The 27,970-nt window shown below is 43.1% G+C and overlaps 1 protein-coding gene across 4 annotated transcripts in view; it reads right to left on the reverse strand.

Moving 5' to 3' along the window:
• MYRIP (myosin VIIA and Rab interacting protein) overlaps positions 1 to 27,970 on the reverse strand; it is a 438,913-nt gene that overhangs the window by 394,849 nt on the left and 16,094 nt on the right. For all 4 annotated transcript variants that reach the window (XM_033930406.1, XM_033930409.1, XM_033930410.1 and 1 more), the window contains exon 2: positions 13,778 to 13,930. In XM_033930406.1, coding sequence (XP_033786297.1) covers positions 13,778 to 13,887 — 110 coding nt within the window. In that variant the 5' untranslated portion in view covers positions 13,888 to 13,930. The remainder of the gene's footprint in view (positions 1 to 13,777; positions 13,931 to 27,970) is intronic.

Raw genomic sequence — 27,970 nt, forward strand, 5'->3', positions numbered from 1 at the left:
AGGGCTCCTTTCACTAAGGTGAGCTAGCGTTTTTAGCGCACACAGGATTTTAGCGCGCACTAAACCCGCGTTACGCTTCTAGAACTAACACCAGCTCAATACTGGCGTTAAGGTCTAGCGCGCGTGGCAATTTAGTGCACGCTATTCTGCGCGTTAAGGCCCTAACACACCTTTGTAAAAGGAGCCCTTAGTCAGTTACCCACATGGGAAAGGGTCATGAGTGGAGTGCCTAAGAGACTGTACTAGGACATCTGCTTGTCTGGCCTTAAGACTGAAGGGTCCCCATACATTTGATGTTGTTGCATCAGTTCTCAAAGACATTCAGAATTTGCCATCACACAAAAAAATTATTAGAACAACAGACAAAGATTCCAACTTTGGGAAATCCTTCTCTATAATTGGACAGCATGATGATGATAATGAAGATGAAAATGAAAGTGATAAATTAGACCACACTACTTCTAATGCAGATGATAATGACAACGATGATGACAAAGCATTCTTTGCTATATGGAAGTCAAGTGTTTCAAGCAGAGATTCCTGGAAGTCAAATTTACAAGTACAGACTCCCTTATTCAATACCTGCAAACCAAGTCAGAAGACCAGTAATATTGCAGTCTGGCTTGATTTCAATGAACATTTTATTAGACTGAACAATTCACTTCCTGCTAGTGCAGTTGTTGACCATCTTTTATCTGTGCTGCTTTTAATAATGACTCACAAGGAGGCTTGCATGAATGACATTCATTTTCAAAATGTAGTTTTACCAAAAGCAAAGTGGATTGAATTGTAGAACAATAAAGTTGTTGGGATAAAACCATTAACAATAGTTGCATCCATTGTATCATGGTACTTTTACTCAGAAATATTATATTAGGCATAACTTTTTTTACTTTTACTTAAGTCAATTTTTTAATGTGTTCACTGTACTTTTATTAAGTATTATAATACACTTTTTTCAACTTTTACTTAAGTACTGTCACCAGGAAGAACACTGAAGGCTTATGTGCATGCCATCCTCTAATCCTGCCCTGGCATGGAAGGCTAAGAGCTATTCCTCCGTTATTTACCCACACCCTGAGGATGAGATCAGAAAAAGGAGATGAGAGCTTGTAGAATGGAGGACTACAAATAGAATGAGAAAGGCTGAAAGGGGGAGCTGTTAGCAGGGGAGAAGATATGAAAAGGACTATATGCTGGGGTAAAATGTGAGAAGGAGCAGTGGGAAAAGTACAAGCCACAGATTATATACAGCGGGTACAAAATCTAAAATCCACTCCAGTGCTTATTATTGTTAAATCTCCGAGACACTCAGGCAAAGCCCTGCCAACTGGGAAGCTTTGTGATTACCCTGCAGAGGAGAAAGCACTGTAAAACAGTGTTTGCATATTACTAATTAGAACCAGGGCTGGCAGCCTGATAAACAGAGGCACATTAGACAGGATGAATAAACAAATACAAGAAAATCCTGATTAAAACTCCATAGCCACAGGAAATGTTTTAGCTCCCGTCTCAGGTTCCTCTAGAAGCCACAGGTTCAGCCAAAAGCTGGCAATGGTGAACACAGTTTAATTTCAGAGGAAGGTTGTTTCACATACAACACATACACGAATATTCTATTGACTAATGAAAATTGCTTCCTGCTCCCTCACTGTGCAGTTTGGAGTTTAGCACTGCCTTCCTGAAATACAGGAAGCATTCCACAAAAGAGAAGGTGTGCAAACATTTCAGAGCCATGAATGAGTTTCTCCTGTCTCCTGTATTCAAATTTTTTTTTTTTAGCATACAGATATTTAATTACAGTCCACTGAGAAGTAATAAATAAGCACAATCAGGAAGTTACGATTTGCAGTGCTGTCAGCAAAGAAAAAGGATAACCCTTCTTCTTCAGATCAGAAATAAGCAAATGTTGACAAATATCAATATACAGTATAAGGAAAACATGAAAGCATTTCAGGGATAATTTCATAGAAAGAGAGAGGGGCGGGTGGGTGAGCAGGAGACAGAGAGATGACTAAGCAGTTTTAAATGTCTTTGTAGTGGGAAAGGAAGTCCAGATCTTTGTTAAGTCCTGTACGGTACCTCTCTGTCTTCTGCTCACCCATCCCTCCCTGTGAAATGATTTCATGTTTTTCTTATATATACTGATATTTGTCAACATTTGATTGTTTCTGATCTGAAGAAGAAGGGTTACCTTTGAAAGCTCATCACAAAACATATTAAATTAGTCCAATAAAAAAGGTATTACCTTATTTCCTTTGTTTTATTTCTATATATTACCAAGTTATTGAGGAAAGCGACCACAATTTGGTATGGAGTTTGCACCAGAAGCCATATGAGAAGAGATATGAAATTCAATATGGAGGAGAGAAGATAAGGGGAAATATAATACAGATATTTAGGGTCAAATTCTGTAAAGGACGTCTGAAAGTCAGGCATCATTTAAATATCCAGCGGGAAAATGCTGAACATGATTCTATAATGCATAGATGTACTATAGAGAATCGCTCTCAGCGCCGCTCAGTGAGTCTAGATGCGTCTAAATAGTTAGATGTCCTTTACAGAATCGCCTTTTAGGCGTCACATAGACGTCTTCGCAACGTTTATAACGTTATCGTGTCTCATTATTATGACATCATTAGAATGGCGATTTTATGATGTTTTTCATTAAAATTGTATGCAATGAAATGCTGGCATCATTATAATATTTATCTTTTAATCCTTTTTTTAAAATTTTGCTTCTATCACAGGGTTGTATTTGAACCAACAATGTCAGGGTGCTACGGCTGTAGCTCTAATCATTGCACTACACATTCTCAGATAGCAAAACAATCTTGATTTCTAAGCAGTCATTTCTCTAGGATAAATATCAAACATGTACCTTCAACACTTGTCCAATTCCTCTTTTGGCCTCTATGTTCCTCAAAGTACATGAAAACAAACAAAATATATATATATATATAGCATATTAAATCCTCTATTTTTTTTAGTAATAGGACTGCTTGCAAAAGCAGGTCTACTTTTGAGCATGAGTTGAGTGCTAGACAAGCATCACTTAGGTGTGATGAAGCATCCCCATATAGGTGAATGAAGCTTCTATTTTTCAATGTTTAATAATGCATTACTTAAACAAAGAACATTAAATATATATATATAAATTGCATACTAAACTTCTATTTTGGGGGTAAAGAGGACTCCTATTTGATAATGATAGAAAAAAAAGTTTAATAATATATTTCTCAAGCAAAGCACATGAAAAAAATATATATATTGCATACTAAAGCCACAAAAATATAGGAATAGGAGGTGGGGTATCTGACCTAACTTGGGATTTGAATCCATGACCTTTAGACAGAAGGAAACAGTGCCTTTAACCACTGAGACACAGGTGCTTTCTTTTAGGCAGGGGTTCCTGCCATGTGAGATGAGACCTTAGGACATCATAAACCATCTCAGGGTAAAAATAAGTTTCCCTCTGGACCCTCAAAAGAGCAGAGTGCAAGTCCAGTCCATACTCTCTTACGAGACCAAAAAGAAGCTTTTAGGGTACAGGGGGTGGGGGATTGAACCCATTACCTGTAGAAAATAGAAGCAACATCTTTAACCACTGAGCCACAGGAGCTTTTGTTTAGGTAGGGGTTCCTAATATTTTTTAGTGGCAGTCTGCCAGCTTGGTGCATATTTATGATGTCAAGATTGTTCATCAGACATGTCCACTTGCTCTGAAACACAACCATTGTGAGTAATGTATCTCTTTTTCTTTTCTTAACCTTTTGGAAATGAGGTTTAGTATGCAATGATAGTTGACAAATATCATGTGCTTTGCTTCAGTAATGCATTATTAAACATATTTTGACCTTAATATCAACCTGGAGTCCTCTTTAGCCCAAAAATAGAAGCTTTAGTATGCAATATATATTTTCTATGTTTCTATTAAATCATTAGTTTGATTCATTGCAATTTTATATTCATGGTGATTGTGTTATTGATATTTACTTCACTCTGTTTCTGTGATTTTATATAATATAGATTGTTATACAGTAAGTCTATATGATACTGTAGTTTCTAAATACTTTAGTGCATTCTTATTACCGTTTTTCCCTGAAAATAAGACCTACCCCGAAAATAAATCCTAGTATGATTTTCGGGGTAGGTCTTAATATAAGCCCTACCCCTGAAAATTAGCCCTAGTCGTAGGCAGCTGCACTTCCCTCACCCCGCCTCCGCCGTGCAGCCGAACTGTCAAACCCCCACTGACCCTCTATCCTGGATGGATGGTCACGGCGGTTCGGCTGCATGGCAGGAGCTGTGGCAGGTGCTCAAGGGTTCTGCTGCATGAGGGATGGGAGGGAGGGAAGGACGGAAGCTGGGCAAGGGTTCTGCTGCACAGGGCGATGGGAGGGATGGAGGGATAGAAAGATGCTGCAGAGGGAAGGCACAAGGGGATGGGTGAGAGGGGAGGAAAGATGTTGCACATGTGGGGGAAAGCAAAGAGGAAGAATTGAGGTGAAGGAGAGGAAGAGAGAGATGATCATGTACATGAAAAAAATAAGCCCTACCCAAAAATAAGACCTAGTGCCTTTTTGGGGCCTCAAATGAATATAAGACACTGTCTTATTTTCGGGGAAACATGGTATGTGTTGCTCCACAGTTTCAGTATCTATTGGCAATAAAGCAATAGTGCAAGATAGCAGTGAACTTTCCTACTCTTTGAGGCACTCCTTTATATTTGTTTTAATGACCATTTTCTGTTTTTATTTGTTTGTCATGACTGACTCCATTTTATTATTACATTCATTGTGCTGGTTGTTATTAATGTTATCATTACTGTATGCATTGTATTTTATGTTAAATTTGTTCACTGTCTTGGGGCTTCTTTAAACCTGGGAAGATAGTTTATAAATATTTTAACAAACAAATAATTAAACCGTGTTATATGCAAATAATCTTCCCATTATTACTACTTCTTGAAAAATAAAATATGCACCTTACAGAGCAAACATCTCACTGTCCCTTATGGACATGAAGGAACAGAACTTTTATTACAGTAGTGTAAAATAAAATTGCAAATTGAGTATTTTTCGACATGCTGATGTAGATTGCACATTATTATGTATTGCAAAATGTTTTAATGAATGCTGTTTTTGTTGAGCAGAACAAACTTGGGTTGTCTAGGGAAGAATCCCCGTGTCCCCTCTCTTTCTATACCCACTCTAGGGCCGACTAACTGCTTTGATACAGTCTGAGGAAATCCAGCACAGCCCAGAGTGAGAGGAGGAGGAGCCGAAAAATGTGTAAATTAGGCTCTCAACAGATTTTTCAATAAAAGAGGGTAAATGCCTGCTGGTCAAGACTGATATTCCTGTTTATAAGAAAGATTAGCAAAGATAAGAACCTAATCTTCCATTAATACCACAACATAGATCTAAGGGCTCCTTTAATAAATGTGCGCTAGCGGTTTTAGCGCACGCTAAAATGCCGCGCACACTAGCCGCTACCACCTCCTTTTAAGCAGGCAGTAATTTTTCGGCTAGCGCACGCTCTAGCGCGCACTAATCTTTTGCGTGCGCTAAAAACGCTAGCGCACCTTCATAAAAGGAACCCTAAGTTTCACCCTTATAGTTTCATTGGGAAGAAATAGCTGATAATAATGATATGCGTCTTCTCAAAGATGGAACACATATTTCACTTTATAAATAATTTAAATAGTTCAGATTGGGGCTCATTTTCTAGAAAAGATAGACATCCAAAACACAGCATAAACTGGCACTTGGATGTCTTGCTGGTCAAAATGTCCACGTGTAGGGTTGCCAGATTTTCTCTTTGAAAAAAGAGGATGCCTGGCCATGCCACATTCCGCTCCCAGTCCTGCCCCATTCCACCTCTGGCTCCGCTCCGTCCCTCCCCCAACCCCACCCTCACACGACGCAATGATGTCGCATGCATGTGCACATGCATATGACGTCATCGTGGTGATGGCCATGCATGTGCAAAGGCTTCCAGATGAGGTCTCTGAGCTCAGGATTTCTAAAATGCAGTCAAACTGCTAGATTTTGGAAATCCCTCCAGGCACCCGGACAGTCCTGTAAAAAGAGGACATGTCCGGGTTTTCCTGGATATATGGTAACCCTATCCAAGTGGACATTTTCAAATGACTTTTTAGACGTTTTTCTTGTCGTTTTGTCTCCAATGCATCTAAATCTTAAGGGGGGGGGGTGTTAGAGGTATATTCTAGGCAAGATTAGGGTGGGGTTAGCACTTAACATTTTACAGTGATAATCAAATATTTTATAAACATCCAGGGCACAAATTCGATGTTTTGGGGCTAGATCTGTTTTTAAAATGAATAAGGCTCAAAAAGGTACCCAAACTGATCATATGACCACTGGACGTTTCAAGTTTATTAAAATTTTGATAAAACGCAAATCAAAGACTTCTAAGCATTTTACAGTATATATTAAAATGTGGGAGACACACTAAACAATACTAGACCAACGTAAAACAATAGGGAAGTTTGGGAGAACTACAAAGTCAAAAGAAAAGGATGCATAAAAGGTTAACCACAACAGGATTATTGAACAAGTCTGGCTGTAACTAAGGGCTCCTTTTACTAAGCTGCGATAGCGTTTTTAGCACACGCAGGATTTTAGCACGCTCTAAACTCGTGCTACACTGCCAGTACTAACGCCAGCTCAATGCTGGCGTTAAGGTCTAGCGCGCGTGGCAATTCAGCGTGCACTAAGCGTGCGCTAAAACCACTATCGCAGCATAGTAAAAGGAGCTTTAAGTCTGTTTAACAGTCAAATACATCTTGAAAGAGGTAACTCTTTAGGTTTCCCTTAAATTTATCTAAATATAAAATGGTAAAGAATTCCATATTGTAGGGGCTATAATAGCGAATGAGGTAGCCCAAACGTGTACTAATGACTTTCAAGGATGGTGTGTGAAGAAAAGGCTGGGAGGAAGATCTTAGGAGTCTAGTAGGCTCCCATACACTCCTCCAGTGGTCACTGACCCCCTCCCACCCCCTAAATATCTGCATGAAACAGTACATATCTGTCTTTATGACAGCTGCTTATACTATGGCCTGTCCTAGTAGAGCTGCAAGCAGGTCTCTGGAGTAGCCTGGTGGCTAGTGCAATGGACTGCAGAGAAGGGGACCCAGGCCCATATGCCAGCCTAACTAGTACACGTGTGGTGGGAAGTGTGAGCCCACCGAAAACGCACTTACTGCCATATACATATACACCTGCAGGCATAAAGGCTATTGGGGTGGTAGACAGGTAGGTACAGCAGGTTTGGGGGAAGTTTTGGATCACCATATAATGTATGGGGGTTATGGTGAGATGTGTACCTGGTACCCTTAATGTGAAGGTCACAGCAGTGCCTCCTAGGTTGCCCCACAGCTCTGCTGGAATGTCTGTGTGGCCAGTCCATTAAAAATAATGGCCCCTCCTATGTGCAAATGACTTGTTTTGGACATTTTTAATTTGGACTTTTTTTTTTTATAATGGCAAAATAATTTAGACATCTAGCTGAACAAAATGTCTAGCTGGACCATTTTTGAAAAAAGACCATAAATGTATTATGGGTTTGAAAATGGACATTTTCTCCACCCATATTTTGGACAATTTTATCAAAATGTCCAAAGTTGGATGTAGACGTTCTATTGAAAATGTCCCTCAATGTATTTTGATAAACAATGAAAAAATGATTAAATAGTGTTGAAATCGGCTATAAGTTATTTTCCTAACCATAGGATTATTATTTAATACATTAAAAAAAAAATCTGGGAATATATGATTCTGGTATTGGGTTTTTCTCCAGGTATTTTAATTGTAATTTTTTGGAGTAAATAAGAATATTAATTTTTGAATATTAACAAATAAAACATCTAGAAGAAGATAATCTATTTAGTCAGAATATCCAACCAAAAAATTCAGCCCATACTTCATATACACAAGGGATGCCAGGCCCCAGAGAAGAGAAATTACAATACAATTAGAATTAATGCCAGGACGGGGGGAAGGGTTGAGAGCCCCTCCATCAGCAGATCACAGAATTAGGTATATATCAAGCACACAGCTGCAGAACCACATGACTGGTATTACAAAGTGCAACAGAGAATACAAATTAAGGTTATATAAAAATTAACCACCCATCTCTTAAATGGATTTTAGAGATTAAAAGCAGTGCAGGATAACCAGCCCTGAATAGGCAGTAATTATACAGAGAATGAATATCTTTAGGCAGCATGCTCCATAATTTAGAAGCAATGGATGTGAATGCTCTCTGGCTACTTTTCGTGAACCTAATCGCACAATATGATGGCACCATACAAAGATATTAATTGACAGATCATAAATGTGTTATTTTGTACCAAGTGACATATTCCATTAACTGTACAGGGCCAAGACCTCACAAAGCACTCAAAGTCAGAATTAATATTTTAAAATGTAAATGGAGTTTTATAGTAAGTCATTGAATGACTGTAAAAGGGGGGAAGTATCATCCCTGGAATTGAGGCCCAATGAAATCCGACCAGTGGATTCTAGACTAGATACAATGCTATTATCCAGTTCATCATTTCATTTAAGAATTCATTTAATCTAAGGATACTAGAATCGGTGACCTTGTCCACCCTCATATAATGTTTTGTATCATTAGCTTAATAAAAGAATTGGATTTGGGGGGGGGGGGGTTTCAGTAACAGCCCCTACTCTGTGGAACTCTGCGCCTAACCACCTAAGAGAGGATACATCTCTAAACTCCTTCAAGACTAAGGGCTCCTTTTACTAAGGTGTGCTAGCGGTTTTAGCACACGCAGGAAATTACCACATACTACACCGTGCGCTACACGGCTAGAACTAACGCCGGCTCAATGCTGGCATTAAGGTCTGGCACGCAGGGCAATATAGCATGCGTTATTCCGCGCGTTAAAGCCCTAACGCAGCTTAGTAAAAGGAACCCTAATTTTAAATGCCTTTGGATTATAAGGGTGTTTTTAGATGCATTTTAATCTGGCATTATTAGCTGTTTTGTTTTCCTTCCCCTTTGTTCTACCCTGCTCCTTCCTTTCTCTTTAAATATTGTAGTTCTGCCCTTTTCCTAACGTTTCATTCCTGTTTGTGATTTATTTTTGTCTATTGTTACTCATCTTTTGTCCCTTTGATTATGTATTAGTATATGTTTTCCTATTTTATCTTTGTAAACTGCCTTGTACTCTGATTTAGCGGTATACCAAATTAAAAAAAAAAAAACTTGAAACATTCTTAAGGGAGCTTAAGTATTCAGAGGTAGATATTAAGCCGCTGGTGGTGAGCAATTTTTATTAGCTGCTAGCGGTGCTATTCTTGGATGTTCAATGCTGGGCTATGTCCAGGCATCGGCATTGAATTTCTGGGTTTATGCGGTCGGTTAACTGCTACAGCAAAAGTGATCTTAGTGCAGGTCTTTCCCGTGCGCTAAGGCCACTTTTGCCATGGATGGAAAATAGCTGATTTTCTCATTTTATGAATTAGTTGCCACAAGCTAGTTTTGCCATTAGTGCATGAAGCAAAAGAGGATGACTCAAGTTTCCACAGGGAAAAATGGCAAAACCCAAACCAGACAGAGCTGTGGAAACCAACAGTGTTCAAAATCTTCATTTTATTTCTTCAATAACTAAATACACTGTCCACATTTGTATAGTACGGACCCAACACAGGCCGTGTTTTGGCAAACCACCTTCCTCAGGGGTCCTAAAATGTTTACATAGAACAAACATAAATATAAAAGATAATGAATGTAAAATAATTAATCAAGACAAATGGTGCCACCTGGATAGTTTAGCAAAAAAAAAAAAAAAAAAAAGTGATTAAATAAAGATCCCATTGGGAAGAAGGAAAAAATATGCTGATCCAGTTCCAGCCCGCCATTTCAATCAGGACGCCCCAGAGAAGGCCTTTAATAAGAGAAGAGCCTTAATAAGAGCCCGGAACTTCAGATATGAAGATTCGGCATGGATTTCCGAAGAGAGAGAGTTCCATGAGGAGTGTACAATGGAGAAGAAAGGTGAGGGGCGGGTGGAGTTGAGTTTTGTCATATGGCCCGCAGGAATGGTGATATAGTGCACATCCATAGATCTGAGAGAGTGAGCAGATCGATAAGGGACTATGAGACTAGTCAGATAATGATTGTAAAGTTTTGAATGCTAGGGTCAGTGTTTTGTGAACAATGCGAAATTTGACAGGGAACCAGTGATGTTGTTTTAGGAGAGGGGTGACATGGTCACAGCAACATGCGTGAGTACGTAATCTAATGGCTGTATTTTGAATGGACTGCAATTTCTTGAGAACAAAAGTTGGAAGTCCACTGTAAACAATGTTATAGTAGTCCAACATTGAGCAGACTGGATAGGCCCATATAGTCTTCATCTGCCTTAATTTTTCTTTGTTTCTCTTTTCTTTGAATATCAATGGATAGCCCCTCGAAGGTGATTTAGCTGGTCAGGAGCCATTTTTGGCTGGTTAAATCACTTTGAATATCAACCCTACAGTTTATTATCATGAAGAGGAAAACAAATTGAGTCCTGATGGATGCCTTTTGTCAAATTTCAAGGGAAAGGGCTCACACCACACCATATGTTTTACCTGAAAAACACTGAGCCACAGTACTGTTCAGATAGTGCTGTGGCTGTCCAAGGGTGGAATGGGAAGTTCTTCAGTGAAGAATGACATCTGGCTGCTATCTAAATAAAGTTAGGATAGAAATATTGCTGTCCTACCTCTGTCTAGACCAGTGGTTCCCATCCCTGTCCTGGGGGACCCCCAGCCAATCGGATTTTCAAGATATCTTTAATGAATATGCATGAGAGTATGGTTGATCTAAATCTGAAGGGGGTGGTGTTGGAGGTGTGGCTTGGGCAGGACTAAGGCTTATGATTTGGATGTTTTCTGCAAAAATCGAACATTTTAGAAAATGTTCAGGGCACAGTTTGGACATTTGAGGCTAGACTTCTTTTAATAACAAATAAGTGTCAAAAAAGTGCCAAACTAACCAGATGACCACTGAAGAGATGAAGGCATGATCCCCTTCCCCCACTCTCGTGGTTACTGATCCTATCCCACCTCCTAAAGATATGGATGAAACAGTACTTACCTGCCTATATGATACCTTCAGATGTTATGGACAATTCTAGTAGAACAGCAAGCAGGTTCCTGGAGAAACCTGGAGGGTAGTGTAGCGAACTACAGAAATGGGGATTCCAGCCCATATCCCACTCTTATCTCTACACATATTGTGGATTATGTGAGCCTTACAAATCCCACCTAAATCCTACTTTACCTGCATACTGGTGACATCTGTAGGCATAAGGTGTGGTGTACAATTGGGTGGGTTTTGGAAGGTTCACCATACACTATAAGAGGGTTATGGTGAGATGTATATCTGGGCCTTTTTATGTGAAGTTCGCAGCAGTGTCCCCTAGGGTGCCCTACTGCTCTGCTGGGATGTCCATGTGATCAGTCTGCTAAAAATGCTGGCCTCCTACACCCCAATGGCATTTCTTTTGATTATGCCCCTCTATGTGTGTAAGTGGGAGCCCTGCCCAAGTCTTACCCCCACCCTTGTATTTACACACCCTTAAAAAACAACATTTAGGCACCCTGCTGGCACTTTCATGGGTATGTGTAAAGCTTAAGTGCTAATGTTCTATGCATTTCTATATGCATAGGAGTGTGTAAATGCGGACTTCTAGTTTATAAAATTGCCCTATTTGAACTTAACACGGGTGAAAAAAAGCCACACTAAACTTCAACTGCGGACCCTATTTACAAAGCATATATACAAAAGGTTAGCTCTGACATGTCTAATTTTAATGCAGCAGCAGCATATTCAAAATATGGAAACAGTGGGTATGACCAAACTAGTCATTATTCCATAAATTTATTACTGCATGCTACTCATAGATGTACAAGTTCCCTGAGACTGTTATAACAGGAAATGTGGCCCGACAAATGCACGCAGGACAAATGCGCCCCGTCAATAGTGCCCCATCAAATGTGCGCACCGACAAGTGCACGCAGGACAATGGTGCCCCATCAATTGCGGAATGGAGCGCAATTGACGGGGCACCATTGTCCTGCACGCACTTGTCAGTGGGCACATTTGACAGGGCGCATCTGTCCTGCGTGCATTTGTCGGGCCACGTTTGCTGTTATAACAGTCTCAGGGAACTTGTACATCTATGAGTAGCATGGATTTAATCCTCATCTAAACCTCACCCTAACACTAGCGCAATTGACAGGGTGCCATTGTCCTGCATGCACTTGTCAGTGTGCGCATTTGACGGGGCACAATTGTCCTGCGCGCATTTGTCTGTGTACCAACAGGAAATGTAACCCTGTGGTGAGGCTCCTGTTAGAGCCTCCTTGTGCATTTAAGTCACTTCCTGGGTGGAGGGAGAGATGAGAATAAGAAAAGGCAGGCTGGGGTAGGGGAGTCAGGTCCCTCCTTCTGTCATTGCAATCATTGTCTTCCCAGATGACCCTTCCTCATCAAATCAATAGTCCCTCCTTCTAATCACCTCCCTTATCTGAAGCTTTTCTCTCCCTGTCCAGCCTCCCCTCTTTTGTGCAGCTCCAACTCACAGAAGAACAGCCACATATCCACTTTAGGCAACTTGTTGTCTCACACTTCAGTGCCATCAGCCATAACTTCATGCTTTGACCAGCATATATTAAACACAACTATAGGGACTGAAGTGCTTGATGGCCAGGAGGTAATAATGAGGCTCTCAGGCAGCTGGTCAACCTGGGAGAGGTGCATTCTGAAGCAGACAGTGTCTATAAGAGAAGGGGTGCCTGGAGGGAACAGAGGGAAAGATGGGGATCACAGAGGAGGAACTCTCAGGAGAGAGAGAAATCAGAAATGCCCCTGTGCTAGTGGGCATTTTAATGCTTCACTAATCCACATAATCATTAAGGCAATAATCAGACCTTTTTAACACACTATGCAAGGTTACCACTGCTAACCTTCCAAATTTAATGCAGTATAGTATAAAGACTCCAGGATCTCAGAGACTGCAGAATTCCAGCAGACACACAAACTACAACAACTAGAAGGTAGGCACAGACAAGTCTCAGCTGTAGCTCTACTACTATATCCCCTACCAAGGGATATTTCATCTCTACAAGCAGTGGCATAGTGAGGGTGAGAGGTGCCTGGAGCGGTGGCACCCCTCCACCACCCTCTTCTACAGCCTCACTCCTTCCCTGCCCCACCCCCCACCCCCGCACACCCCTTACCTTCTCCTATATCTCTTTTAACATCCCCAGCGCAAGCAGCATTACCAACTTGCTGTTCACATTGGCGTCGGCTTTCCCTCTGACATCACTTCCTAGGCATGAGACCTGGAAGTGACATCAGAGGGAGAGCCGATACTGGCATGAAGAGATAAAGGTACGGTGGGAGGGAGGATGGGGAAGTGAAGGCATACACACGGTGGGGAGAGGATTGGTAAAGAGTGGAGGGGCGAGGGCAGAGAGGAGGAGGAGGAGGGGTATCAGTGCCACCACAAAGACAGCACCCACGGCAGACCGCTTCCCCCCCCCCCCTTACTATTCCACTGTCTACAAGTATCATTCAGGGCTCTGTTGAAATGAGCATAGTAATGGAGAATTTGTTTATTTGTTTTAAACAACATCTTATATCAGCATCCAGTCAGAAATTCACAGGAACAGCATGAAGTAGCCATTTCGTGTCTGTGCCACAACAACAAAAGTGACAGTCATCCTACCTCAGCCTTTCTTCTTCCTTCTTTCGAAGACTAAAATCTCGCTGGACCACTTGAAGGACATGCTCAGCTTCATCTTCTGTCAAACCAGATAGATCCAGTTTCCTCCCCATGATTCACCTGATCAAAGAACGTTGCACTTAACCAAATTAGAACCTAGAAGAGAGCAAAGGGAGACAGAGAACAGTTGCAGAAAGCTTTGTGCCATTTCACTGGGTTCATACAATCAATACACAGTTTAAGAAAACAAAGGAGCAAGTCTACGTTCAGTACTATTTGACTGCCTCATCAGACGTTTACTCTTAAAATGTCACAATTAGCAAAACAATCTCAAGAAATAACTGCTGTTAAAAAAATGGTCTTTTCCAGAAAAGGTGAGAGGTTCAAGTAGGCTAGGATTTAGGGTCCCTTTTTCCCTCTGTTATACTATATCATAAGGGGCTTGTTCTGTTTTACTTTTTGTACTATTGAAGTACCGTATTTTCACGCATATAACGCGCACCCGTGTAAAACGCGCACACGGGTATAGCGCGCGGGGAACACAAATTTATGTTTAAAAAATTTAATATAGCGCGCACACGCGTATACCGCACATGCTAAAACCTCCTCCCGCTTACTCCGAACCGGCATCCTCCCTCCCCCGCTCGCTTACCCGCGTTTTACAACTTTTTTTTTCAATCCGATCCGGCATCCCCCCTGCGAACCGGCATCCTCCCCCCTCACTCGCGTCACCCCCCTCCCCCGCGATCCTACATCCCCCCAGCACCAAACATCTCTTACCCGATTGGGCACCGGCACCAGCACCAATGCACAGGACGTGCCAGTGCCCGAAGATCCTCCCTCGTTGGTTTGGGCTGGGCTGGGCTGGGCTGGGCGGTGCGATGCAGGAGAGATAATCCTTCTTCCTGCGCCGGGCTGGACTAGGCTTTGAGCATTTGCGCATGCTCAAAGCCTTCTGGTCTCGCTCTCTCCGAGAATCTATCTCGGAGAGAGCGAGACCAGAAGGCTTTGAGCATGCGCAAATGCTCAAAGCCTAGTCCAGCCCGGCGCAGGAAGAAGGATTATCTCTCCTGCATCGCACCGCCCAGCCCAGCCCAGCCCAAACCAACGAGGGAGGATCTTCGGGCACTGGCACGTCCTGTGCATTGGTGCTGGTGCCGGTGCCCAATCGGGTAAGAGATGTTTGGTGCTGGGGGGATGTAGGATCGCGGGGGAGGGGGGTTGATGCGAGCGGGGGGGGGAGGATGCCGGTTCGCAGGGGGGATGCCGATCAGATTGAAAAAAAAAAGTTGTAAAACGCGCTCACGCGTATAACGCGCAAGGTTATGCACGGTTTGTAAAATCATGTATAACGCGCGCGTTATATGTGTGAAAATACGGTAATTTTGGTGACATTTATTTATTTATATTTAATTTATTGGTGTTTATTAACCACCTTTATGAAGAGATTCACTCAAGATGGTGTACAAGAGGTACAGCTTGGCATAAAACTTAAACTTAATAGCATAATAATAGTAAAATGATCAAATGTAAGCATACATACAATCAATAAGGTAAATTGGAGATGGAAGATTGAATTCTAGTAATAGGACTAACATGATACGAGGGGGTCGCTGAAACGTTCCTAGCCCAGCCAAAAAGAGAACGATGTGGAGCCAAGAAACTTACAAGTGATTCCACACTTTTGGTTTCAATGATATGAAATGAAACAAAAAGTGTCACGAAAACTGTGGAATCACTTGCAAGTTTCATGGCTCCACATCATTCTCTCTGTGATTGTGCTGAGAACTTTTCAGCGGCACCTCGTAAGTCTGTAAATGCAGGATAAGTCCTTAAGAATTAGAAAATAATTTGAGAAATATATTGCTCTTAAGAACATAAGAATATAAAAATAGCCTTACTGGGTCAGACCAATGGTCCATCAAGCCCAGTAGCCCGTTCTCATAGCGGCCAATCCAGGTCACTAGTACCTGGCCAAAACCACAAGGAGTAGCAATATTCCATGCTACCGATACAGGGCAAGCAGTGACTTCCCCCAAGACATTCTCAACAACAGACTATGGACTTTTCCTCCAGGAACTTGTCCGGACTTTTCTTAAAACCAGCTACGCTATCCGCTGTTACCACATCCTCTGGCAAAACGTTCCAGAGCTAACTATTCTCTGAGTGAAAACAAATTTCCTCCTTTTGGTTTTACAAGTATTTCCCTGTAACTTCATCGAGTGTCCCCTAGTCTTTGTAATTTTTGAAGGAGTGAAAAATCGATCCACTTTTTCCTGTTCTATTCCACTCAGGATTTTGTAGGCTTCAATCATATCTCCCCTCAGCTGTCTCTTTTCCAAACTGAAGAGCCCTAACCATTTTAGCCTTTCCTCATATGAGAGGAGTTCTATCCCTGTTTCAAAGCATATAGTCCTCGAATTCAGTAGCATCAAGGGACTTTTTTAAAAAATTCTGGATTGTACATCAGGCTGATATAATGTCTACAGTTTAAACCAGTCTCTTGACTCCTTTACCCTATTTTAGTAAGAATCAATATCATGCTTGTCCTTAATTAGTTTTATAACTAAATTCAAAATGGGAATCATCTCAATGCTGCTTTCTCTTGTTACTTATACAGAGCCGGATAGGTATAAAAAGCTGGGAATCATGATTTTTTAAAACAAGTTTTCATAAAGTTCCAGAATCAGAGGATATTTAACTACGTTAGCATTGACTTGTTGAGAAGTCCGTGTTAAAATGGCTCTCCCAGTTGTCAGCCTGCATTTGAAGTTCCTGGGACTGAAGGGTAATAATCTCCTGTGGGCTTAGCAGAGGGCTACTGACTGCGAGCTCTGACAAGCTCCAGTGGGCCTCACTGACTATCATTCATACAACTAAACTTTAGGTTTAGATTTTGAGTTTCTGTCAAAATTGTTCAGAAAGTTTTTGTGCCATTTTTTGGCTGAAACTGAAGAAAGCAGTTTTGGTCGGCATCTAAACGAAACAAGATGGGTGGCTAAACTCAAATCACAATGGGGCTAAATATATATACAGTTCAATAAGATATGAGGAATTGGTCTAAATTACAGGGTGTGCAGCAAACTAATTCAGGTGCAGGGTGAGTCAGTCAATTACCGTGTGCTTCATGAAGTAGAAATAGTCATGAATACAGTGTAAGTGTGAGTTCCAGTGTGTATGTGTGTGTGTGTGGGGGGGCTACTTCTGACAAGGTTTTCTGGCTGGTATCACCTCGTGTAATATCTTTTAATGAAGGTACTGATACTGATGCTCCTTGAGAGGACCTTTGTAGTAAGTCATATACTGTATCATTCCTCATTTTTAATGCATATTTTGAGTCAGGTGGGCCTATTTTCAGTCATTGCAATCACCATCACTGGCACTGAAGTTAATCTATATTTCGGAATTTCTATCCATACAGGTAGCAGGGCTCGGTGCTTGGGCTGCTGTTATTTAACATATTTATAAATGATCTAGAAACAGGGACGAAGTGTGAGATAATAAAATTTGCGGACGACACAAAACTATTTAGTGGAGCTTGGACTAAAGAGGACTGCGAAGAATTACAAAGGGACTTGAATAAACTAGGGGAATGGGCGACGAGATGGCAGATGAAGTTCAACGTTGAGAAATGTAAAGTACTACATGTGGGAAGCAGAAACCCGAGGTACAGCTATACGATGGGAGGAATGTTATTGAAGGAGAGTACCTAAGAAAGGGACTTGGAGATAATGGTGGACATGACATTGAAGCTGATGGCACAGTGCGCAGCGGCCACAAAGAGAGCGAATAGAATGCTAGGTATAATCAAGAAGGGTATTACTACCAGAACAAAATAAGTTATCCTGTCATTGTATCGGGCGATGGTGTTACTCGAGAGGGTTCAGAGGAGAGCGACACGTTTGATAAAAGGTATGGAAAACCTTTCATATGCTGAGAGACTGGAGAAACTGGGACTCTTTTCCCTGGAGAAGAGGAGACTTAGAGGGGATATGATAGAGTCTTACAAGATCATGAAGGGCATAGAGAGAGTAGAGAGGGACAGATTCTTCAAACTTTCAAAAAATAAGAGAACAAGAGGGCATTCGGAAAAGTTGAAAGGGGACAGATTCAAAACGAATGCTAGGAAGTTTTTCTTTATCCAACGTGTGGTGGACACCTGGAATGCACTTCCAGAGGGCGTAATAGGGCAGAGTATGGTACTGGGGTTCAAGAAAGGATTGGACAATTTCCTGCTGGAAAAAGGGATACAGGGGTATAGATAGAGGATTACTGCACAGGTCCTGGACCTGTTGGGCCGCCGCGTGAGAGGACTGCTTGGCACGATGGACCTCAGGTATGACCCAGTGGAGGCATTGCTTATGTTCTTATGTTCTTAAGATATGGATGGTGTCGTGACTGTGTCAGTCCTATCCATTTTTAGATCTACAATTCCATTAGGCTTAAACTAAACATATAAGGAACAATATTCAGCCAGCAGCAGCCAATGTTTCTTTCAACACTGGATAAAATAGACCTGGATATTCATATCAGCTACAGGCACTGAATAGCCAGTCACAAAATGGCCATTAATTGATACCCAGATAGTTACCCAGTTAACTCAAGTCAGCCATTTTGTCTAAAATTATCCAGGGTTATCCAACCACTACTGCTAAATAATGTTGGTGCTGTTAACTCCTAGCTTCATTCAGATTCTGCCCCTGGACTGCCTCTTCACTAACCAAATAGTGCCATAGCAATCTGCCAGAATTTTCAGCAGTACTAATGACTTTAAAGAGGTTATGTGCCACTGAAAATCGAGCTATGAACCAGTCTATGTTACTTAACCAAGTAGGAGCCTTTTCCTTCCAGTTACGTAGTACTGAATATCAAGTCCACAACATTTTTAGACACCAACTGAATGTCTCTGCAATCCAGATCAATTTTTGGTTCACCCTTTCTCCATCCCTAACCTGGACCACAAATAATTGCTGGACATTTAGCAACCAAAATAGTGAACACTTAATTGTTTTTGAATATTGGACCCAGTCTTTATTTCCCCCTTTCCTTATTTTTTTCCCCTCCCTTGACCTCCCAATTTCTTGTATTAATATTAACATATGCAAGTCAGTTTTATGCAGCTATGGTGGCACTTTCATAGTGCTGTGTTGTCAGTTTTGTCTGTATATTAAAGAGTTTTTAAAAAAGGCAGTGGATGAAGTTCCATTTGCTCATACAAAAATTAGCATGGGAAAAAAAAGAGAGAGAAAGAAAAAAGCCTTTTTTTAGGCTGCAGTAAAAATGGGCTTAGCGTATGCAGAAGTCCTGCAGTAGGACACACTAAGTCCAGATATTGCATGGCTTACTAAAAGAGCCGCTATGTTAGGGCAGCTATTCATGCTATTCGTACAATCTCATAGTCGAGCTGCAACATCATTCCCTTCTGCAATGGAAAAATAAGATTGAACATTATCAGTATACATTCAATGTCCCAGTCTCAATTTAGTAAGTAGTCTTCCCAGAGTGCCATGTACAAGTTGAATAACAGTGAGACAAGGCAGAACCCTGTATGAACAACTGTCAGTTGGATCACTGAAAGTGCAAATAGCAGGCCTTTCCTGTTTCCAAGCTCAGGGGGAAGAGGCTCTCTGGCCTCTCACCCATATGACGCCTGGTTCATTAAAGGGGCTCTTCGGTTGCGCCCTCCAGTGCATCTCCCATTCCCATCCTATCCTGGAATCTTAACACCGTATTGCAAGGTCTCAGTAGAAATTCATATAAGCCTTTACAGGAGGTTTCCCATTTGGATCTTACAGTCCATCCCTGTCAATTTTATATATACACTGTGGCAGGGAAAAGGTGTAAAGCTCTAATACCTATAGGTTGTCAGCAAGAATTAGCCCTGCCACTGTACAAAGAAATAGCAGGGAAGACCCTAAGCCCAAGCAGGAAGTTCCAGGGGACATAGTCCTGGAACAAGGGTTTATTTATTTAAGCAGCAAGCAGAGACAGATTTTACATCCACTTCTGAGTTCACTAGATGTAGAGGGGGCGGGGCAAACACCAGGAGCAAGCAGTAAGGAAATCAATTAACCAATCTCATGGGCAGCCAATGAGAGTGCCTGCTAGCTCCAGTGCTGAGAACAAACAGGCTGTGTTTTCACAGTTAGAGAGGCACAGGAGGCAAGAAAGGACAGATGGAAAGCAGGAGAGGCAATCTAAACTTCCCAGTTCCAGACCTCACAGCTCCAGAGGGAACTTCAATCCTGACACGCTGCATCTCTTCACTACAGACAGAAAAACACAGTTACTGACCGTAACAGTTGTTATCCAGGGACAGCAGGCAGATATTCTCAACATGTGGGTGACGTCATCCATGGAGCCCCGTAGCGGACAGCCTCGAAAGCAGACTTGCTTGAAGAACTTTCAAAAAGTTTGTGAGTGCTGCACAGTGCATGCGTGAGTGCCTTCCCACCGAACGTAGGTCATGCATCTCCTCTGAGGTACCTCAGTTCAGATAGCTAGCTAAGAAGCCAACTAGGGGAGGTGAGTGGGTTGTGAGAATATCTGCCTGCTGTCCCTGGATAACAACTGTTACGATAAATAACTGTGCTTTATTCCAGGACAAGCAGGCAGCATATTCTCAACATGTGGGTGACCTCCAAGCTAACAAGAATGGGATGGTGGGAGTGTTGGCAAATTAGGAGAATAAATGTTGTAAAACTGCCTGACCAAAATGGCCATCCTGTCTGGAGAAAGTATCCAGACAATAATGAGAGGTGAATGTATGAACCGAGGACCAAGTGGCAGCCTTGCAGATTTCCTCAATAGGAGTTGATCTGAGAAATGCTACAGACGCCGCCATAGCTCTTACTTTATGGCCCGTGACTCGACCCTGCAGAGGGAGATCAGCCTGAGTATAGCAGAAAGAGATGCAAGCAGCCATCCAGTTAGAGATGGTTCGCTTGGAAAAAGGATGCCTCAACTTATTTGGATCGAAGGAGATGAAAAGTTGAGGAGCAGTTCTGTGAGGTTGAGTGTGTTGCAAGTAGAAAGCCAAAGCACATTTACAGTCCAGAGTATGAAGAGCTGTTTCTCCAGGATGAGAATGAGGCTTTGGAAAAAACACTGGAAGAACAATGGATTGATTGAGATGAAATTCTGAAACCACTTTAGGTAAGAATTTAGGATGAGTATGGAGGACCACCTTGTCATGATGGAATACTGTGAAAGGTGGATCTGCCACTAGAGCTTGTAGCTCACTGACTCGTCTAGCAGAGGTGAGCTCAATGAGAAAAAAACACTTTCCAAGTTATATATTTAAGATGAGCAATTGCACTGAGGTGGACTCTAATGGATGTGGATTTGAGGCCAGATTGAGATAAGTGCAGCAGGTAATCCAAAACCAAAGACAAGGAGGTAGATTGTGGCTCCTTGTGAAGAATAGTGCACCAAGCAGAGAATCTAGTCCATTTCTGATGAAGCAGAGACCCTTGACTCTGTGTAAGCAGAGAGGGAAATACTGGTAGAAGTAGAGGCTCCCTGCTGCTGAATTGAAGTAGAAGGGAGTACCATGGTTGTCTGGGTCACCAAGGAGCTATCAAAATCATGGTGGCATGCTCCTTTTTGAGTTTGACAAGAGTCTTATGAATCAGAGGGAATGAAGGGAACGCATAGAGAAACTGATTTGCCCATTCCAGATGAAAAGCATCTGCCTCGAGGCGGTGAGGAGAGTATATCCTGGAGCAGAACTGAGGCAATTTGTTGTTGCGGGGAGACGCAAAGAGTTCTGAGGAGTTCCCCATTGAGCAAAAATGTAATGTAGAGGCGAGGAATTGAGTGTCCATTCGTGAGGTTGTGGAAGATGACTCAATTTGTCTGCCAGACAGTTTTGCTGCCCTTGGATGTAGACAGCTCTCAGGAAGGTGTTGTAAAGGATTGCCCAATTCCAAAACTTTAGAGCAGGAGTATTCAACAAGCGGCCCCGTGAAGTATTTTGTGCGGTCCCGGTCAAGGGCGATGCAGTGGTTTCCTCTGCTGGCCCCGATTGTTTACCGTCTTGCTGGCTCCCTCCTCTGTCTTGCTGCAGCGTTTGCATGGCCCCAGAAACATTTTTTTTCGGCCAATGTGGCCCAGAGAAGCCAAAAGGTTGGACACCCCTGCTTTAGAGCTTCTTGGCAAATAGGTAGAGATCCTGTTCCTCCCTGCTTGTTCACATAATACATAGTGACCTGATTGTCCATTCGAATGAGGACTACCGTGTTGTGGAGAAGATGCTGAAAAGTTTTGAGAGCATAAAAGATCGCTCTGAGTTCCAACAGATTGATATGACATCGACAATCTACGCTGGACCAGTGTCCTTGAGTACGGAGACCATCTAGGTGCGCCCCCCCAAGCGTAGGTCGAGGAATCTGTCATGAGAATCTTCTGATGAGGGGGCGTGTGAAATAGCAAACATCTGGAAAGATTGGAAGATAGCATCCACCAATGGAGAGACTGTCTCAACGAAGGAGTCACTGTAATGTGATGAGAGAGTGGGTCGCAAGCTTGCTGCCACTGAGATGCCTTGGTCCACTGAGGAATTTGGAGGTGAAGTCTGGCAAAAGGAGTCACGAGAATTGTAGAGACCATGTGACCGAGAAGAACCATCATGTGTCTTGCCAAGATTGACGTGAGGGAAGACACTCATTGACAAAGGTGAATGAGAACATTTTGACGTGGTTGAGGCAGGAATGCTCTGAGTTGAACAGTGTCCAGGATGGCTCCAATAAACTGTAGAGTTTGGGAGGGACGTAACTGGGACTTTGGAAAATTGATTTTGAACCCAAGACTTTGGAGAAACGCTATAGTCCGTTGGGTTGCTATAATAACCTCCTGTTGAGATGAGGCTTTGATGAGCCAGTCATCCAGATATGGAAATACTTGAAGACCCTGCGTCTGCAGGGCTGCAGCTACCACTACCAGGCATTTTGTGAAGACTCTGGGAGATGAGGCGAGGCCGAAAGGAAGGACTTGGTACTGAAGATGAATATACCCCACCCGAAATCTTAGGAATCTGCGAGAGGCTGGATGAACTGGATGAATTGGAATATGAGTATAAGCCTCTGAGATCCAGGGAGCATAACCAATCTCCTTGATCCATCAGGGGATACAGAGTTGGAAGAGAGAGCATTCAAAACTTCTCTTTGACAAGAAATTTGTTGAGAGCTCTGAGGTCCAAGATAGGGCGAAAATCCCCCATCTTCTTTGTGATCAGAAAATAACGGGAATAAAACCACGTGTCCTGTTGGGTCAAGGGAACTTCCTCGACAGCATTGAGGTGAAGAAAAGCCTGAGCCTCCTGAAGAAGAAGGGGAAGTTGCGACATGTTGGAAGGAAACTCTTTTGGAGGGAGATCTGGTGGAATTTGAAGAAATTGAAATGAGTACCCCTCTCTGATGATGGCGAGAACCCAGAGGTCTGATGTAATCTGCTCCCACTGTTGGTAAAAGTGATGGAGGCGATCTCCTATGGGGAGGAGAGAAGACTGATGCATAAAGGTGGACGTCATGCTCACAGTTAGATTGTCAAAAGACTGTGCAGGCTTAGCTATAGCAGGAGTCTGGGGTTTTTGCTGACGCTGCTGCTGTGGTTGTTTCCTAGGCGGAGGCCTGGAGAAAGCCAGAGTAGATTTCTGTGGATAACGACGTGGCAGTGGCCTATAAGGCTTAGAAGCTGGAGGCTTACCTTTAGGATGAATGAAAGAGGCAAATGACCGCTTATGCTCTGACAGAAACTTGGTGGCAGCCTCAATGGAGTCGTCAAATAGTTTGTTACCTTGGCATGGTATATTGGCTAGACGATTTTGCAAGTTAGGATCCATGTCCACAATGCATAGCAAAGCCTGATGTCATATTGCCACAGAAAAAGCAGTGACTTGAGATGATATTTCAAATGCATCATAAGTCACTTGAAGCATGAAAAGACGGATTTGCAAAAGAGAATGGTGAAGTTGTTGAAACTCAGGCAGCCGGTTCTCAGGTAAATCAGAGAAGTAGGGCATGGTCTTTATGCAGTACTTCAGATAAGATATGAAAATGAAGTTGTAATTCAAAATCCTGTTTGCCATCATGGAATTTTGATACAGACAGAGCCCAAATGTATCCATAATCCGTCCTTCTCTGCCTGGAGGGACTACAGCATAAACCTTGGTGGGATTAGATTTTTTGAGAGATGATTCCACCACCAAGGAATGGTGAGACAATTGCAGCTTCTCAAACCCTTTACAAGGAACCGTACGATAACAAGATTCCATTTTTGAGGGAATAGCTGAAATTGAATAAGGAGTCTCGAGATTCCTCAGAAAAGTTTGCTTCAAAATAGGATTCATGGGAAGTCTCATGGTGTCCTTTGGCAGATGTTGCAATTCCATCTCATCCAATTATTCAGGAGTATACTTAGACTCAGATTGAAGATCAACTTGAAGAGCCTTGCTCATGTCAAAGATAAATCTTGAAAAAGATGTGGGTTTCGAAGATGAAGAGCCCTCAGGAGGAGAAGTGGAAGGAGAGTGAGGCTTTGCTGAATAAGACGGAGAAGCCTCCCTGGAGTATTGGGAAGGGACGTCTATATCCAACATAAGAGTCACAGAAGAAGCTCCGCTGTGTGATATAGGCGGAGCCAGAGAGTGTTTAAGTTTGAGATGCCTCGATGGAGAGGTCCCAGGAGTATGAGCAACTGAATTCCTTGAATTGTGCCTCTTAGAAACAGGCAAATGAGGATCCCTCATAGGAGGCCTCGACAGAAGAGTCTGGGACCTGGACAAGCCTCGAAATGGAGAAGTACGAGGTGTTGAAAGCCTCGTAGTTCAAGACCTATGCCTGTTTTTGAAGGGGTCTTGATGGGCCTCGAAGAACGAGGTATAGAAGACTCCGTATCCTTCTTGGAAGCCAGGTGCCTCGATGATGAGGACTGCTTCGAGTGGGGTCTCAATCAAGGCTTGTCCTGCACCTCTGGAGCAGATTGAGTAGCTGGAGACCCAGACCTGGAAGGATGAGGCGAGGAGTAAGTGGAGGGCAAAGGCCGAAACCTAACAGGTTTTTCTCATTCTGCCTCGACAGTATGCTCAGACTGGCTCACAGAAAGCAGGGTCCAGGCAGGGACAAGCTTGGTGAAAACAGAGGTGAGCTGCCTGGTCAATATGGCTTGCAGTATGTCCTCAAAGACAGACACTAAGACCAATGACTCTGGTCTTGAAGGTGCAGCAGTATGCTCCACAGATGGCGACCTCAAGGATGAGTATTCCCTATTTTTGGAGGCACGCTTCGAAGGAGGTCTCGTAGAGGCTGGCACATCTGCACTCATTGCCTGCACTGCCTGAGAATCAGCTGGAGGCTTCTTAGCTAGCATACCTGCGGAGGGAACAGCAGACTTGCCTGAGGACGAGACCTTAAGAGGCACAGCAGATGAGGCCTTCACGGACGAGGGCGACTTGCTCGAGGTCGAGGACTTGGCCGACGAAGCCACCACGAGGGTCAAGGCCGAGGTCGAGGCCTTTTCTTCAGATGCCTCCATGGAACCATAGAGCTGCTGGATTTGGGCACAACTTCTCAGGAGAGCTATTTTTTGAAGGGTAGCACAGCACGGGCAGAACTCAGGACAATGTTCGGGTCCCAAGCACTTAATACACCAACAATGTGGGTCGGTGAGAGAAATCACCCGGTTACACTGGCTACATCTTTTGAACCCCGTAAGAGGCCGAGAAATAGAAAAAAGTACGGCCGCAGCCAATCGAGGGTCGACGGCAGGGCCTGAGCCCAAGCCCCGCCGGATGAGAACCGACGAAAAAAGAAAACTTAAAAAAAAAAAAAAAAGAGAGAGAGAGACGCACCACACAGCGACTACTAAAAAGCACAGGTGTTATCCAAGGACAGCAGGCAGCTATTCTCACATATGGGTGACATCATCGATAGAGCCCAGATGCCTCACAAGCAGACTTGTTTGAAGAAACTCGAAGTTTCTAGTCGCCCGAACCGCGCATGCGCGAGTGCCTTCCCACCCAGCACAGGGCGCGTCTCCTCAGTTCAGATAGCTAGCAGAGAAGCCAACCAGGGGAGGTGGGTGGGTTGTGAGAATAGCTGCCTGCTGTCCCTGGATAACACCTGTTATGGTAAGTAACTGTGCTTTATCCCAGGACAAGCAGGCAGGTATTCTCACATATGGGTGACCTCCAAGCTAACCAGAATGGGATGGTGGGAGTGTTGGCAATTTAGGAGAATACATTTTGTAATACTGTTTGGCCAAACTGTCCATCCCGTCTGGAGAAAGTATCCAGACAATAGTGAGAAGTGAAGGTATGACCGAGGACCAAATAGCAGCTCTACAAATGTCCTCAATAGGTGTAGATCTAAGGAAAGCTACTGAAGCTGCCATTGCTCTGACTTTATGGGCTGTGACTTTACTGTGAAGGGGTAATCCAGCCTGGGCATAGCAGAAAGAGATACAAGCCGCCATCCAGTTGGAGATGGTACGCTTAGAAATAGGATGGCCCAACTTATTTGGATCGAAGGAAACAAAAAGTTGAGGAGCAGTTCTGTGTGATTTGGTGCGTTCCAAATAGAAGGCCAAAGCACATTTACAGTCCAGAGTATGAAGAGCTGATTCTCCAGGGTGAGAATGAGGCTTTGGAAAAAACACTGGAAGTATGATGGATTGGTTGAGATGAAATTCGGAGACCACTTTAGGTAGGAATTTCGGATGAGTACGAAGAACAACTTTGTCATGATGGAACACCATGAATGATGGGTCAGTAACTAAAGCTTGCAGCTCACTGACTCGTCGAGCAGAATTGAGGGCAATGAGAAACACCACTTTCCAAGAGAGATATTTGAGATGAGCCTTATCAGTTGGTTCAAATGGAGGCTTCATGAGATGAGTAAGGACAACATTGAGGTCCCAAACCACAGGAGGCAGTTTGAGAGGATGTTTGACATTGAAAAGTCCTTTCATGAATATGGAAACCACCGGATGAGCAGAGAGGGGTTTCCCTTTAATAGGCTGATGGAAAGCCGTAATTGCACTGAGATGGACTCATATAGATGTAGACTTGAGGCCAAAATTGGATAAGTGCAAAAGATAGTCCAAAACAGAAGATAAGGAGGAATGTTGAGGCTCCTTATGATGAGAAAAATACCATGTAGAAAATCTAGTCCATTTTTGGTGATAGCATTGTCTAGTTGTAAGCTTTCTAGAAGCTTCTAAAACGTCTCTTACAGATTGAGAAAACTGAAGAGGGGTTATGTTGAGAGATACCAGGCTGTATAAGTTCAGACTGAGGCAAAGGAAGCGGCTCGACCTCGCGGGAGTCTGCTGAATGCCCAGGCTGGATGAGAGGAAGTAGCTTTGGTCCCATATTAGTAAGGAACTGAATGAATTGCTTCTCCAACATGGTCTAGAAGGAAGCTGGCAAGGATGGATCTGCGTCTGAAACCGGACCATCTGCTATGGTTGGAGGTTCCACCGAGGCAGTGTAAATGCGCTTCAACTTAGAAGTCTTAGGCACTTTAAGCACTACCGCTGGAACTTTCTGCTGAACTATCTGACCTGAGGAAACAGGGGAAGATACAGCAGGTGTCGTCGAAGAAAGAGCCACTGCAAACGACGAAGGTCTGATGAGGCTCGAGATGGAAGCAGTAGAAGCAGGAGGAGGCTCAGTCGAAGGTGAGGCCGAGGGAGCCTTCGATGTTGAGGGATCGGAGGAAGAATCCATGCCGAACAGCTTCTCCACCAAAAGATGACGACGTTTAAGGGCTCGAGGTTGAAGAGTAGCACAGCGCTCGCACGACTTCGATTGATGTTTCGGCCCAAGGCACTTGAGGCACCAACGGTGTGGGTCTGTAAGGGAAATCGCGCGCTGGCACTGGCTACACTTCTTGAAGCCTGTGGCAGGCTGGGACATAGGAAGAAAAATAGCTGCCGCAAAATCAAAGTCCTTGGGCTGCGGCCGAGTGGCCTGCCCTGGCAGACGGACAGAACGAAAAATTTTTTATTTTTTTTTTTAAACAAGAAACAAAAGAAATAAAGTAAGAACAGCGATTCGTGAAGAAAAAAATACAAACCGCAGTTCAGAGAAGGCACAAAGTAACAAAGTTAAACGCAGAGAGTCAAAGACGGACTTCTCGGCTCCGTGGAAAACTGAGGAGACGCACCCTACGCTGGGTGTGAAGGCACTCACGTATG

Source organism: Geotrypetes seraphini, chromosome 2 (genome assembly GCF_902459505.1).
Source record: "Geotrypetes seraphini chromosome 2, aGeoSer1.1, whole genome shotgun sequence".
In the NCBI taxonomy this organism is placed as follows: domain Eukaryota; kingdom Metazoa; phylum Chordata; class Amphibia; order Gymnophiona; family Dermophiidae; genus Geotrypetes; species Geotrypetes seraphini.